Here is a 16,371-nt window from a genome sequence, read left to right on the forward strand (position 1 = left end):
AATATTAGTATTGAATCATATTTATGATTGAGTTTAAGCCTATATCTCAAATTTATTTTAATTAAAATTTTTACATTTTATGAATATAACTAATTTTAATAATTATTTATTGGATTGATCGCATGTGAATCTTATAGGTAGCAAGCCGATTAACCGGGTGGACTAGCCCGAAATCCGAGTTTTTAGGGCTAGGGTCGAACATTTATAATACAAAAGAAATCACAACCATATTAGCTTGCACCTGATTGACCCGCAATCCGAGTTGGGTTGGCCCGAAACCCGATTTGCCGACTTGATTGATATCCCTAGTCTTGTATACAATGATCAAAAGAATAAAAAAAATTGACTTATACTCCTCCACTACTCCCTCTGTCTCATTTTAAGTGAAGCAATTCTAATTCGTCACGAAATTTAGTGTTGTTTTGTGAGTAAGATAGAGAGACTAAAGTAATAGAGATGGAAAAGGCAGAGAGTGATGTTTCTATATTTAGAGATATCTCATTTAAAGTGAGACATCCCAAAAAGAAAAATTTGTTACTTAGAGCGTAAATTTGCGAGAAATCTTGTACACTGTGAAAATCGCATTTCCTAAATTTTATTTTCATGCAAAACAGGAGAACAATGTTTAAACACTGTAGCGGTACGAATAGTTAAAAATGTGTTCCTGTTATGCATTTTTCAACATGCATAACTGCTACTCTCTTCGTTCCTTTATAGTTTAAGTGAAATTTTTCGGCATGAAGTTTAAGAAAGAAATGTTTAGTGTATTAAGTTGATAGATAAAAAGTAAGAGAGAGAGAAAAGTAGAGAGAATGTAATAGAAAGTGAATAAAATAGACAGAATAAGATAAAATAAAGTAAAGTAAGAGTGAGAAAATTATTACTACTACATATAGAAATGACTCAACTATGAGTAAACTTTCAAAAATATAAAAATGACTTAACTGTGAGAGAACGAAAGAAGTATGTGTTTTATCTAAAACAATAAAAAAGTTTCCTTTTTTTCGAACTTTTACTATAGACCGGCCCAAAATAGAAAAAAAATACTCTCTCTATCCTGGATAATTTGGACAATTTGACCTGGCACGGGTTTTAAAAAATATTGTTTGACTTTAATTTAAATGAAGGTATGCTTTGAAAAAGGGTCCCACTTTATTTTTATTTTCTTCTTTTTTTATTGAAATCTTGAATTTGTGATGATTGGAGTATAACTAAAAAAATTTCTTCAGTTTTTTTATTGTAATTAGTATTATAATATGCACAAAATACTCCCAAATTTACTGCCTCCTATTACTCTCAAAATCTGCGCAAACACTTTAAAAAACTGCCTCTTTCATAAATAGGTTGCTGCCTAAAATACTCCAAAATCTTGGGTACAAGATTAAATTAGGATGGGGTGAAGAAATAAATGTGGGTGGTGGGGTGAGCGAAGAGTGTATTTATTTTTTTTTTGCCATTTATGGTTAATTTGAAGTGGGACAAATTATGTGGGACGGACCGAAATGGAAAACCGTGACAAATTATCTGGAACGGAGAGAGTACTAAATAACAATCACTCTTAGAATTATAGTCTCATTATAATGCTATCCCTATGTATATATATATTCATGATTGCATTAATACTCTTCAGTCTTCATCCTTTTTAATTGTACTTTTACAAAAAATGACATTTGGAAAATAAATTTTATTGAATTCAGAACGACCATATAGAATTAATTAAAGTTACTACAAGTTTTTTTTAAAAGATTTTTGTTAATTTTTTTTAATACTTTCGAATCTTAAGTGCTAGGGTCAATTGCTTTCCGCCATCCAAAGTTAAATATGATACATACAAGGCCAACAAAATAAGTACTTCTATTAGTCTAATATTATAAAATTTCAAAAAGGTATTTCAGCCGTAGTTTCGTAATTGGGCTCATTAGCAATTGATATAATTACACACGCCCAAGCCCAATATGTTTGGTGATGGGCCCCAAATTGGCTGCCATATAAATTAATACTCCATATTTGGAAAAAAACTTAACTCTGTATAAAGTTCCGTGTGGTTTTTTGACCTCATTTTTTTTCGACGATAATAAATTAATAATAATGGTTGTTCTTTTCTTCTTTGGAATGTAAAATAGCACCCATTTCGAATAGATACCAAAGCAGATTTCTGCTATAATGGGCTTTGGACTTCAATTTCAGGGAACATATATATAGTCCACAACTGTGTTATATCGAGGCCCACTTAGGAAATTATTTTATTCGTCAATTATTATTATTAAATTCGGGAGACACTTGAATATAAAATTTTTTTAACTAAAGCTAGTAGTATTTGATATGTTTATAAGTTATAACCCATAGTAATATACCGATACCATGTTTTTCGTGATAGGAGAGATACGATCTTCTCGAAGAGTACTTTGCATAATTAATCTATCACTTATTACAAATTATTCCTTCCATGATAGAAGTTATACTATTCTCAAATATAATAATAATAATAATAATAATAATAATAATAATAATAATAATAATAATAATAATAATAAATATAATGTATGATAGAATTTATAATCGCTATTTTATAACTTAATATGTGAGAAGAAGAAAATCCTTTCTAGTTGACAATCCGTAGAAGGTAAGAAGTGAGGGACAAGGACATATTTGTCAAAATATTTGCAACTTAGGGAAAAAAATCGTCATATCATTACTTTTCCACAGGGCCCAACTCAAACGTCAGCGAGCCCACCATATCAAAACTCTTGAAAGGCCCACTATCAATGGTACAACTCCAATCTAATGGTAGAAATTTTCACCACAGCCAAATTTTCAGACCAATCAGAAATATTCTCAATCATTTTGAACATTCTCTTCATTTTATATCCACAGTGCACTGTGCACCCACAGATTAGTCCAGTCAAATGGTGGTGCATAAATTATTAGAAATAAGATCATAAAATTTAAAACCATCAGTTTCCAACACTAATATTTTCCTTTTCCAAATTCCCGCATGACTACCTACCATATTGTTAATTCATGTTGAACCATATGCCTATTTTCCAAATGCATAACACATATAGGGCTGTGATAAAAAAATTTAACTAATTTCCAATATATAATTAAGACTAATTTTTAACTATTAAATTTAAAGATCTAGTGATTAAAATAATGTCAAAGTAGATTATATTTCAAATTTAAAAATATTTAAATAAATTAAAAAGGATAATAATATTAATTCTAGCTAATAGTAAAATAAACCATTTTTCACTTCCCAAAATCATCTCAAAAATTTATACATATACTTAGCTCTCTTGATATGAAGTATTTTTTCACAAAAATATATACCAATAAATAGATAATTTTATAAGAATTATAACAATAACTCGATCGCATATGTTCGGATCACGTTTGGATAATTAAATTTTGATAAATTTTATTTGAATTTTTGTATATTTCAATAAGCAGGTTTTTTCAAAAAAAAATTATCAAAGAATTTCAATAAAATGCATAAACAATTCGAATAATGTGTTGATTTTACAAAAACCACTGAAATTTCGAATTTCTAAAAGATGGTTTACCCTTTGTTGATATTTTGTTTACTCCATTTGTCCCATCAAAGATGACTCACTTTCTTTTTTAGTTTGTCCCAACTAAATTGACTCATTACTAAAATAGAAATACATTTATTTCTATTTTTATTCCATCTCCCTGACTTTATTTTCTCCACATAATACAGAAAATAAAGTTTGCAGAAAATCTTGTGTTGCTCAAGGAATGAGTCATCTTCCTTGGGACGGAAGGAGTACTATTTATTGAAAGTCGTTAGATGTAATCTTATTAAGTTATTTTAAGATCTATTGATGTAGTATTGATGTTAGTTACATATTAGAGTACTCAATATAGTAGTATTTTTTTTATAAGAATTTATTATTATGAATGGTAAATTCAAAAGTAGGGTATATGATTTCGTCTATCTCAATTTTTTCATATAATACTTTATAAATAAAATAAATTTCATTTTTTTTACAAATATTTTTACAATAATTAATTTAGTATTTAAAATAATGGATGTAAATGTAATGCCAGTATATATGGGATATTGAATTTCATTCGGTCAGAAGCTCTAATGTTTGGCTACCGATCAAACATTAAAATTAAAGTAAAAAAACTGAATTCCCATTAATCTCACATGATCCAATAATGACAGAAAAATATAATTAATATTACAGTGCCATATTGTCACGGGGTATATGAACCTTGAACTAATTTTTATTTTTTCTGTGGAAAACTTCAAATCTCGAACTTAAGGTTGAATTCGTCCTATATATGTTATATTTAAATATAATTATTGACCTTAAGCAATAGGTTAATCCTATACTTAATCATTATTTTATTGAATTTGGTCTACAGCCTCTAGCAGAAATGTAGAAAATGGATACTAACCCAATAATCGCTCTTCTAGAAATCGTGAAAATGGATACTCACCCAATAATAGACGAACAATATTTTCTTAATTAATGTTAAAATTATCTATTGCAGAATTCTTAATCAGCCAGTCAAATTTGATCAGCAACTGAAGCACTACTTAATTGTTAACTTCAACTATTGACTCATTTGCTAAGTCAATCCACATTAACAACAAATGGCGGCCGACCATGCCATATTATTTTAAACCCATACTACTACTATTACATGTGACATGTCTATATATACACACGCTAGAAATAAAAGTTGATCACCACATCATCTACCAGATACATTCCTAGTAAATTTGATTTTTTTGCTAAGGAAAGATGTTTCTGTCCACAATTCTTGCTCTGTTGCTTGGATTCATCATCCACCTCTACATTTCTCTGGTGGCGAATCCCAGAAAGATACAAAAAGCGTTGAAGAAACAAGGAATCAATGGCCCTCCTCCAAAAATCCTCCTCGGCAACATCCTCGAGATCAAGAAATCCCGGGATGCAGCCGCGAACACGGCTTCTGAATCTGGGCCACCAGCCCTGCACAATACCGCCTCCGTATTCCCATTTTTGGAGCAATGGAGGAAGCAATACGGTATGATATTACAGCAGTAATTGTAAAAGAAGCAGCTTATATTTTATGGTTTATGCATGCTAATTTAACTTTGTTTTTTTTTTGTCCTTTTAATTAGGTCATATGTTCACATTTTCTCTGGGGAATCTGCAAGTGCTATACGTGAGCGATCCAAATGTGGTGAAGGAGATCACGACGACGACGTCACAGGACTTGGGGAGGCCTGCTTACCAGCAGAAAACATTTGGACCTCTTCTTGGGCAGGGCATCTTGACATCCAACGGTGCAATTTGGGCACGACAGCGAAAGATCATGGCTCCCGAGTTGTTCATGGACAAAGTTCGGGTAAGTAAAATAGGGATAACACCCACTTTCCCTAGTGAAATTGTTACAGACTCCACTATCCAACATCGATTGTGTAAGACCATGTATGGCCTTGACCAACGATAACGTTTGGGAACCCCCATAACTATTTAGTATGGATAGAATATTTTCTATTTTTTTGGTCAAGAAAATAGTACTAAGTCGCGGATGGTGATGCAGGGAATGATGAGCATAATCACTGAATCGGCCGACACAGTGGTGAATACTTGGAAGCAAGAAATCGAAGCCAGCAAAGGTGGAGTCCTTGACATCGCTGTCGACAGTTATATGAAGAGATTTTCGGGAGATATTATTTCAAGAGCTTGTTTTGGGAGTAATTATACTAAAGGGCATGACATATTCTTGAAGCTTGGGGCTCTCCAAGACCTTGTGTCCAAGAAAACAATGTCTGTTGGCCTTCCCGGATTAAGGTATAACTACTTATTATATAATAGTAACTATATAATGTTCTAAGTAGAAAATAAATTCCTCTTGACACATGTGCTATATATATATAGGCATCTTCCGACAAAGAGCAATAGGAAGATATGGGGTTTGGAGAAGGAAATCAGGACATCAATACTGAAGCTTGTAAAGCAGAGGGAAGAGGCTGGATACGAGAAGGATTTGCTTCAAACTCTTGTCGAAGGAGCGAAGGGGACTTATTCAACATCGTCTGCGATGGATCAGTTCATTGTCGATAACTGCAGAAACATATACTTAGCTGGCTTCGAGACATCTGCCATTTCAGCTTCATGGTGTTTAATGTTGTTAGCTTCCAACCCCGAGTGGCAAACCCGCATCCGGGAAGAAGTAGAGCAAGTGTGTCGGGGGCAGGTCCCCGACGTAGACATGCTTCGTAAGATGAAGCAGGTTAGATGGGCTATATATAATTAATTAGTACTGCTCTTATCATGTAATAAGATAAAAGAATATTAGTTTGAATATTTTATGTTTGTGTTTATTGCAGCTACATACGGTGATTCAAGAGACAATGAGGTTGTATCCGCCGTCGCCAACTCTAGCTAGGGAGGTGTCGAAAGACATGAAGATAGGGAACGTGCACGTGCCAAAGGGCGTGAACGTGTGGACCATGGTGGCCACGTTGCACACGGACCGTGACATATGGGGTCCGGATGCGCTCCAATTCAAGCCCGAGAGGTTCCAAAATGGAATCTCGGGTGCGTGCAAGAACCCGAATTGCTACATGCCGTTCGGGTTTGGACAGCGTGTGTGCGTCGGGCAACATTTGGCAATGATGGAGCTTAAGTACCTCATGGCTCTAATCATCTCCAACTTCTCCTTCACTTTGTCTCCCAAATATGTTCATAAGCCAGAGATGACAATGATGATAGAGCCTAAGCATGGAGTTCACATTTTAGTTAGCAAGATATGATTAATAAGAAGAGTAAGAACAAGTTGCTTTTTGTGTTGGTTATTCTTTCAAATAAGTTTGTACGCAAATAAGTGGTTTTTCTTCTTCTTTTGTATGCATTTAAGATGGTTAATTAGTTGGTCTTATAATTATTTGTCATCTCTACTTAATTTTGATAATGTATCGAAATGGGAAATTCAGCTGGTCCTACATGGCTGCATTATTATACAATTTGCACAATTTGTTTACGTAACTAGTGGCAGTAGGCCTAATGATTGGACGATGTATTAAAAGTTCATAAGATCTAATTTATGTAAAAATGTCTTTTTGTCGTTCTATGGTAAGTTTAAGGAATGTTCGACTAAATTTATTTTAGCCATTATTTATGTTTTAGTAATATTTTTATCAAATGTTTGAACATGTTAATATTTGAGATATCAAAGCATTTCGATTTTAACCTCTCAAAGCATTTCGATTTTAACCAACAAGTCGTAGTGCAGTTAACAGCATGGAGTTGTGGTGATCTTGAGGTCACGGGTTCAAATCCCGTCATCCACTTAGAGACTTTCAGTCTTAATCAGCAGATCCAGTCGAACAGGATTAGTCAGATCCACCCAAAAGCGACCAAGGTACACCTATGGTCAAATAAAAAAACATTTCAATTTTATGCTGATACTAAAATGCGACCAAGGTACACCTATGGTCAAACAAAAAAAACATTTCGATTTTATGCTAATACTAAAATTTTTAAATCATTTAAGACTAAGTGAGGTGTGTGACATTATAAGCTCTTTTTCTTTTGTAATGGAAAATAAGGCGGCCATCATTCCTAACACTACACTTCAATTTTTTTTAAGAATCATGCATCATTTATTGAAAGTTCAAACCAACTTGTTGAAAGCTGTCTCTAAAAATATTTAAAATTGCAATCATAAATCTACACATGTATATATATTAATGATTGCCACCACCTTATATAAATTAAGAGCATGTTATCTTAGTTAATTAAGCAAGTCAAGCAGGATTAATTTCTTCGTTATTTCCCTTTGAAAATTAGGCTTTGAAAAGCAATACAGCAAATTCGGAGTTTCCTATTTTCTCTTGACTTTAGCATTAATGTCAATCTTAATCAAAATGCATTGTCGATTCTCGATTGCACAGTTTGTCTCAACCTTATCAGGTTAATTTTTAGAGGGAACATCATTTTTGGTCCACAAACTTTGCCAAAGTATCATTTTTGGTCCGTGAACTTTGAAAATATCATTTTAGGTCCGTCCACTTTGAGTTAGTATCATTTGAGGTACTTTTTACTATTTCCAAGTTTTTTTGGACGAAAATACCCTTAATACCTTAAAGTGTATATATTTTTAATAAATTTATCATATGCTCATATTTTTTTATAAATATCTTTACAATATATTTTTGACAAATTTTCTAAATATAATTTGACCTTAAATATTATCACTTAATTTTGTGACATGCAAGTAAAATTGCTTCTTCAATTTTTTATATTAATTTTTTTAAAAATTGAATAAAGAACTTTCTTTAATAAAAAAAATTAAATAAAGATCTTTTTATAAATATCTTTACAATATATTTTTGACAAATTTTCTAAATATAATTTGACCTTCAATATTATCATTTAATTTTGTGACATGCAAGAAAAGATCTTTATTCAATTTTTTATTATTAAAGAAAAGTTCTTTATTCAATTTAAAAAAAAAATTAATATAAAAAATTGAAGAAGCAATTTTACTTGCATGTCACAAAAATAAGTGATAATATTTAAGGTCAAATTATATTTAAAAAATTTGTCAAAAATATATTGTAAAGATATTTATAAAAAAATTATGAGTATATGATAAATTTATTAAAAATATATACACTTTAAGGTATTGAGGGTATTTTCGTCCAAAAAAACTTAGAAATAATAAAAAGTACCTCAAATGATACTAACTCAAAGTTCACGGACCTAAAATGATATTTTCAAAGTTCATGGACCTAAAATGATACTTTGGCAAAGTTCGTTGACCAAAAATGATGTTCCCTCTAATTTTTAACATGTACAGTACTCCGGTACTTGAAAAATAGGGACTTTGAAGACATCACAAATTTAAAACCGATAAAATATGAGAGAAATAAAAAAAATTGATTAAAACATTATTAGTGGAGAATGAGGCGCATCTCATAAGTGATAGAAAACTTACCAAAAATATAAATGAACTAATTTTATGGAGCAGACCAATATGAAAAAGGAAGATATTATATTTGGGACGAGGAGAGTAATATAGTACTCCCTTCGTCTCTTTGTAGCTGAGAGAAAATCGGATCCGTGGGGCACTCTACTACTATAATAACGAAAATGTACGCATTTTGTTATTTCTTCCATCTATGAGAAAAACTTCACCCACATTGGCGTGTTATTAAGTAAAAACGCCAGCCATGTTGGCGTTTTACAATTTCGTTTTATTTTATGCAAATACAGTATTTATCGTAACACGCTCACTTGGTGTGTGTGTTTAATTAAAAAAATGCCATCTACGTCGGCGTGTTTAACACATATATCACGCCCACTTAGTTGGTGTGTTTAATTAAAAAACGCCATCTACGTTGGCATTTTAAAGATAAAAACGCCAACCTGGTTGGCGTGTTACGGTTGAACCAGATATCAGTCAGATCTCTCCCAAAATCGCGAACCCTAATCACTTTCCCTCCCCAAATGCGAAAACCCTCCCCAAATGCGAAAAACCTTAAGGAAACCCTTGCTCGGGTCGACGCAATCGGCGATTTGAGCATGAAGATTTCGATTTTGGCTCATTCTTCCAAACATTAGTCTTCCTATTCGGTTAGTATATCTAAATTTTGACCAATATTTGATGGATTGTTATGATAGTATATATTGTAGTGTAATGAATAGAAATATTTGATGGATTGTTAAGATATTGTATATTGTAGTACATCTAATTTTTTACCAATATTTGATAGATTGTTATGATAGTCTATATTTGACGTAATTAATATCTAAGTTTTCACCAATTTTTTACTCACTCTACATAATAATGAATGGAAAAATAATACATATTTATTTGTGTTTTACATTATTGCAGATAGTATGACGTGGTGTGTCAGTTTATATTGGGGTGGAAAGATAATTCCCAGAACAGTTATTTCATATGATCCTCCTTTTTCAAAAGGATTCATTATGTTGGATGAAAGTGTTTCCTACGATAAGCTTGTGGAAACAAATTGTGAAAGGGTGGGGATAAGCATATTTGAAAACAAAGTTCAAATAATATGGAAACGTACTATATGCGTTGGATCCGGAGTCACGTTTATAGGTACTCTACTAGAAGAAGTATGCATGCCACTAATGTTCAGTGAGGGTATGGCTACAGGAGGTCAAATTGAATTATTTGTTGAGTATTCGGCAATTACTCAACAAAATAGTGATCATGTCATAAGTTATGGTATTGATACGTCTACGAGAGCCCAAAAACCAAGTTTCGTTGCAACACAAGATTTTGATGTTGGAGGTGTGCGTTTAGGGGATAGTGACAATTGTCATGTGGTTGATGACATTATAGGTCCTGATAAAGCCGACTTTCTTGATCCACAATCACCTTATGATTCTGAAGATGTAAACATTGTTAGTACAGACTCAGATGGTGATCCGTCTGATGATGAACAATTTGTTGATTCAAAACCATCCATTCCAGTTGGAGAAACAGTGATTGGAGAAACAGCAGTTGGAAGAAGATCAGTTGGGGGAAGAGTAGTTCCACAGTTCCCACAGCATGGAATGAACTATTTTCGCACCTTACCAGGTACATATGATAGTTTTGATCCAAAGAACTTTGAGGCTGCTGATCCCAGTGTGCATTATTGGAGTGAAAAATATCCTAGCAATGTCGTTTTGCATACTAAATTTAGAACGAAGTTGAAATTGAAGACAACTGTGACTTTTTGGCATTTAGAAAAAATCTGACAATATACAGTTGCTGAAAGTAAAGGAAAGAGATGGCATGCAGTTTGTAAGTGGCCACAAGGAAATCTGAAAGATAAGTCATTACCGAAATGTTTGTGGGAGTGTCGAGCAACATTGAGAAAGCATGATGAACACTGGCAAATTAGAGTGTTTAGCACTGTTCATACTTGTATGGGGGATTGTAATTATAATGGGTACGCTAATCTTTCGCCGTCCATGATATCATTGAGTGTTCGACATCAGATAGAAAACGATCCTGCCTACAAGGTAAAAGCTATTGTGGCGGATATTGAAAATAAATTTCATGTGAAAATTAGTTACAAGAAAGCATGGTATGCTCGGAGGACAGCTATTGAGCTTGTATATGGTGGATGAGAGTGGTCATTCAAAGTTTTACCGTCTTATTTGAATGAAATGCAAAGACAAAATCCTGGTACAATTGTCGAATGGTTGCATGATGACAGATTAAGCCACGGTATGAACAAGGTATTCAAATACGTATTTTGGGCTTTTGGACCAGCTGTGGAGGCTTTTCAACTATGCAAACCAGTTTTAACAGTTGATGGAACTCATCTACGTGGACGATGTTGAGGTAAAATTCTTATTGTGGTTGGATCTGGTGCTAATAAGAAATGTTTGCCTGTTGCATATGCCATTGTTGATGAGGAAACCAAAGAAAGTTGGAATTAGTTTATGGAACGCATAAGACTTCATGTAGCAAAGCATGAAATATGTGTAATATCTGATAGGCATGTGGGAATCATAGATGCAATGAATTCTCCCATATGGAAAGAAGAATGAACCTAAAGGTCATCACAGGTTTTGCTTAGTACATGTTAGAAAGAATGTTCTGCAGAATCACAAAGGTATCATGGTTAAAAGATTGGTTTGGAAAATGGGTATTGCTACCAAAAAGCGCAAGTTTAAGAAAAGACGTCGTTTACTTCAAGACGTCAACAACGAGGCTTTGCAGTACCTTGATACCGTGGATTTAGAAAAATGGAATTTGGCGTACGACAAACACAAAAGATGGGGTGAGATGACCACTAATATGGTGGAATCTTACAACAATTGTTGGGAGGCGCAAGAGAACTCCCAATCAAAGCTTGAATTGATTTGACATTTTAGAGGATAATAGAATGGTTCAATGAGCGGTCAATTGTATCAAGACAGTGTGCGACACAACTTACCCCGGGGCGCACGAAAAGGTGTGCAAAAATGATGCAAAAGGTCAGTTACATAATGTGAGAGCACCAAACACAATTCAAGGGATTTATGTGGTTCGAACAAGACGTCGAATTGGTGGAAAGAGTGGTAACAAGTGGAAGGTGTTGTACTTGGAGTCGAACTGCAAATGTCAAAAGTGACAGATGTGGAGACTTCCGTGTTCACATGCAGCGGCAGTTGCGCGGTTTAGAAACGACAACATGATATCGCTTGTTAATCCCGTATACCACACAAGTGTTTGGGTACACCAATATTCTGGGGTGTTCAATCCACTCAGACACCCAGATTATTGGGACGAGCCTGAATAGACTTTGCAGTGTTCACGAACTCAGTTAATGCCTCGAAGTCGCGGTCGATACCGTACAACTAGGATTCCTAATCAGATGGATGTCCGTGAAGCTGACCAGCCACGAGCCCGACTTCGTTGTAAAAAATGCCGTCAACCTAGTCACGACAAGCGCAATTGCCCGACTTCTTGATTGTTTAGACTTATGCATTGATTACTATTTGATTACTATTTGGATTTATGTATTGATTACTATTTGGACTTGTGGTATTTTGTCTGGACTTTGTAGTATTCAATATGTTACATAATGTATTGCATGTATTGTTTTGTGATGGTGGCTCTGCAGGGTATGTTAAACACAAAATGTTTCTGCATTGAAACGCCAGTCTCGTTGGCGTTTTTACTAACACACGCCATTGCCGTTGGCGTGTTTCATAAAAACGCCAACCACGTTGGCGAGTCAATACAGAATGGTTGTATTGCGTCTACTAGAAACTCGGGCGATACATCAAAGTGTAAAACGACAACGAGCTGGCGTTTTTCATGAAAACGCCAACTTGATCGGCGTGTTCGTGTTTAACAAAAACGCAAACCTGATCGGCGTGTTTCTTAAAAACGCCAACCAAGTTGGCGAGTCAATACAGAATGGTTGTATTGCGTTGTGTAGAAACACGCCTAAACATCAAAGTGTAAAACGCCAACGGGACTGACGTTTTTCTTAAAGAAGCCAACCTACTTGGCATTAAGTTTCAGCCAACCGTTTCTACCTAATCCTGCTTATTACAATTAGGGGTGGGTCGGTACGGTATACCGTACTGACCGTGCCATACCGCATACCGTACCGGAAATTACGGTATGTCAAAATTCCATACCGATACCGTACCGAATTTCCGGTATATCAGAAATTCGGTACGATAATTTTTTATATCGTTACCATACCGTAATAACGGTATGCGGTATGGTAATGGCATACCGAAAAAAACCTATATCCAAAATATTTATAAATATAATATATATATATATATATATATATATATAATATATTACATTTAAATTTTATTTAATATAATATATATATAAATTAATATACATTTTTTTAAATTTAATATAATATATATCCAAAATATTACATTTAAATTTTTTAAAATTTTAGAGACTTCTATTTTTAAAATTTTTTTTAATATAATATATATATAAATGTAATATATATATTATAACATATTTAATATTAATATATATATATATAATCTATAGGTATACCGGTATACCGCGGTATACCGAATTTTCGATATATACTGAAGATTCGGTATACCGTGGATTCGGTATACCGCGGTATTGAAAAATTGATATCGTTACCGTACCGAAACACTGCGGTACGGTATCATACCGTACCGGAAACTGCGGTATACCGAAAAATCGGTATTTTCGGTATTTTCCCGGTACGGTAAGTCCGGTATTTTGGTATTTCGGTATAATTTCCCACCCCTAATTACAATGCTTATTTAAAATATTGCAATCATTCTCACTTCAAAAATATAAATAAGAATAGAAAGATGAGTTGTAAAATTGTCAAATATAAAGATTACAAGGTTCACATTCACAAACACGAAGTTTAACTCAATAAACAAATAAAAATAGATATAGTTTAGTTCAATCGTCTCGCCTTCTCCGCATAAACAGGCCACGGATCCCCTTCCTGATTCAGGAAGTACAGAGTCTAGAGAGAGGAGTATCTTGAACAACAGCATTCTCTAAATCCACCCCAAAAAAGTCATATCACACTGAAGACCGAGGTGGAGAATGGTGGACATCACTGAGACCAATATCTTCACATGTGCCACCAGTGTGGCTGACAAAATGACGACTTCGAACTGCATAACTAGGTGGAGGTGGAGGCACAAAATCTTCATCGGAATCATCTACCAAATGAGCATCCATCCTTGAAGATGACGACTCTCCACAAGCAGTTTTCTTCTTTCCACGTTGTTTCCCTTTTTGTCTCACGGGAATGTCAATGTCCAGCTCAGAGCGCTGGGAAGGACGGTAGTCCATCATCTCAGCCTCCCCAGATATCTGCAGACCATCTTCAACCATCCTCAAAATTGTTACCAAATCTGGTCGTCCTGTCATATCTTGCCCACTTAGAAAGTGACGTATTTTTTGAAGCGTCTCCACCTACAATTTTCAAAGTTAATTTCATTTCATTATATGAATTTAAATAATTAATAGTTGTTTCAATTTACCGCGAAGCTATGAGAAGATGTCGTTTCATGGAAGCCCTCTTGAGCATGCACGCCAGGTTTAGTTAAGTACACCACAGTTATTCGGTGAAACCAATCCATATATTCATCAGTTGCAATAGGCTCATTTGAGTACTCCAGATCAGTCCACACCAAGTTGTACCTATTGTCCTACTCCTGTATATGATTGACGTGGTACTCAACCCAATTTCGGCCAGATTTACCACGACGATCCTGTTTCACAAAATCAGTACCGTGGAACCGGTTGAGGAGTGGGATATACTGTTGGACAATCCCAAATTGTCGCAACACTCGTTGTGGCAAGTATGGCTCAACCAAATTCCAACAAATAAGGGTTGTGATCGACGTCCACATAGGACGACCGTCAACACAAATATCCGGCAAGTTTCGCATGACATAAGTCCTCCAAATAAACTACATATGAAACAAATTTAGTCAAAACAAATTCAATCACAACAGCAAACAAAAAATAATGTAAGTTACATAAATTACTTGGTTGGACTGCATTCTGGAGAACTGATCTCTGAATTTTCAATGCAATGCCCGGGTGCTTTTACATATGACGCCAGACCAATCCATCTAAAAAAATAAATTATGAGCGAATATCACGGAAATTAATGAAAATTATGCTTAAAAAATTAATTAGTGAACAACTTACGCGACTGCACATGGTGCGTAGTCTATATGCACGAGATTTAGCATCTTCGGTCTAATATTTAGGATTCTCTCCCAAGCCCACAATTGTAACAAAGTACAAGCTCCCCCGACATCGCTCCTCCTAGCAAGGGCAGCTTCACATAAATTGTGGTATAAGCAAGCAAGAGTCGCACCACCCCAGCTATAGCTAGAACATCGTTCTACATCCATGAAAAATTACAAGTAGAAGAATGGAATTTTATTTCCTGAGGCGTTCGGGATCATCAGACCACCAAGTAAAAGCAGACAATAAACACGAGCACGTTGAACATATATATAGTGGTCGTGTTCATCACTCAACTCAATCATTAGTTGATTTGATAAGATTGTCTATTTTCAAACCATTTCTCTCAACTCAACTATATCTGGTACAAATCCAAGATAATCCAGAGAAAGTTGCATCCAATAGTTGACATCCTTAGTGGGGATGTAACCCGTCAAAGCATCACCGTCAACTTTGATGCCCCATAAGATCCCCACGTCTTCCAATGTCACTGTCGCTTCACCGACTGGAAAGTGAAACGTTTGAGTCTCTGGCCTCCATCGTTCAATCAACGCGGTGATAAGATGGTGGTCAATGTCCTTAGGTTGACCACACCTCAATATGCCGTCGAACCCCATCTCGTCTATTACTGCCAAAACACGCGGATGTATGAGAACATCCAAATGATTCATTCATATCTTCTGCAGCGTACGTCTTCTGATTCAACTCCTGCCCATATATTATTAGAGACGTGTTGTCTCTGAAGATATAATACGGAAGGGTCCTCAGGACCACATAAGACTCTTCGACGAGAACTTGAAGATGATGCCAAAATTCACCTACACAACATTCACAATTCAAATTAAACAATACGCAAACCTAAACAATTTCAATAATTGGATACTATTTAAGCCATTAACTACTAGAAAATTGGCTTGTAATGACACTTAAAAGTGCTGACACTTCATCTATAATGGCACTTAATGCAAGTGCAGCACTGGGTACATGTAGTAAGAGATTAGGTGTAAGAATAGATTGTGTATTACTGCACTGGAAGAGTGCCATGAAACATGGCGTGTAATGTTACTTAAAAATGCCACAATATATATTCTTAAACTACACTCACTTCTGAACGAAAATTTACAAAATACCCCAATAAATATTTATTATTAC

At 34.5% G+C, this 16,371-nt stretch overlaps 1 protein-coding gene across 1 annotated transcript; it reads left to right on the forward strand.

Moving 5' to 3' along the window:
* The first annotated feature begins 4,715 nt into the window (after positions 1–4,715).
* On the forward strand, positions 4,716–6,879 carry LOC121799778 (cytochrome P450 714C2-like). Its single transcript, XM_042199245.1, has 5 exons — positions 4,716–5,043; positions 5,141–5,367; positions 5,566–5,816; positions 5,904–6,258; positions 6,356–6,879. Exons 1-5 carry the CDS (start codon positions 4,779–4,781, stop codon positions 6,779–6,781), a joined length of 1,524 nt encoding a protein of 507 aa, XP_042055179.1. The 5' UTR covers positions 4,716–4,778; the 3' UTR covers positions 6,782–6,879.
* Positions 6,880–16,371: the final 9,492 nt, after the last annotated feature.

The sequence above is a fragment of the Salvia splendens genome, chromosome 4, assembly GCF_004379255.2.
Source record: "Salvia splendens isolate huo1 chromosome 4, SspV2, whole genome shotgun sequence".
Lineage (NCBI taxonomy): Eukaryota > Viridiplantae > Streptophyta > Magnoliopsida > Lamiales > Lamiaceae > Salvia > Salvia splendens.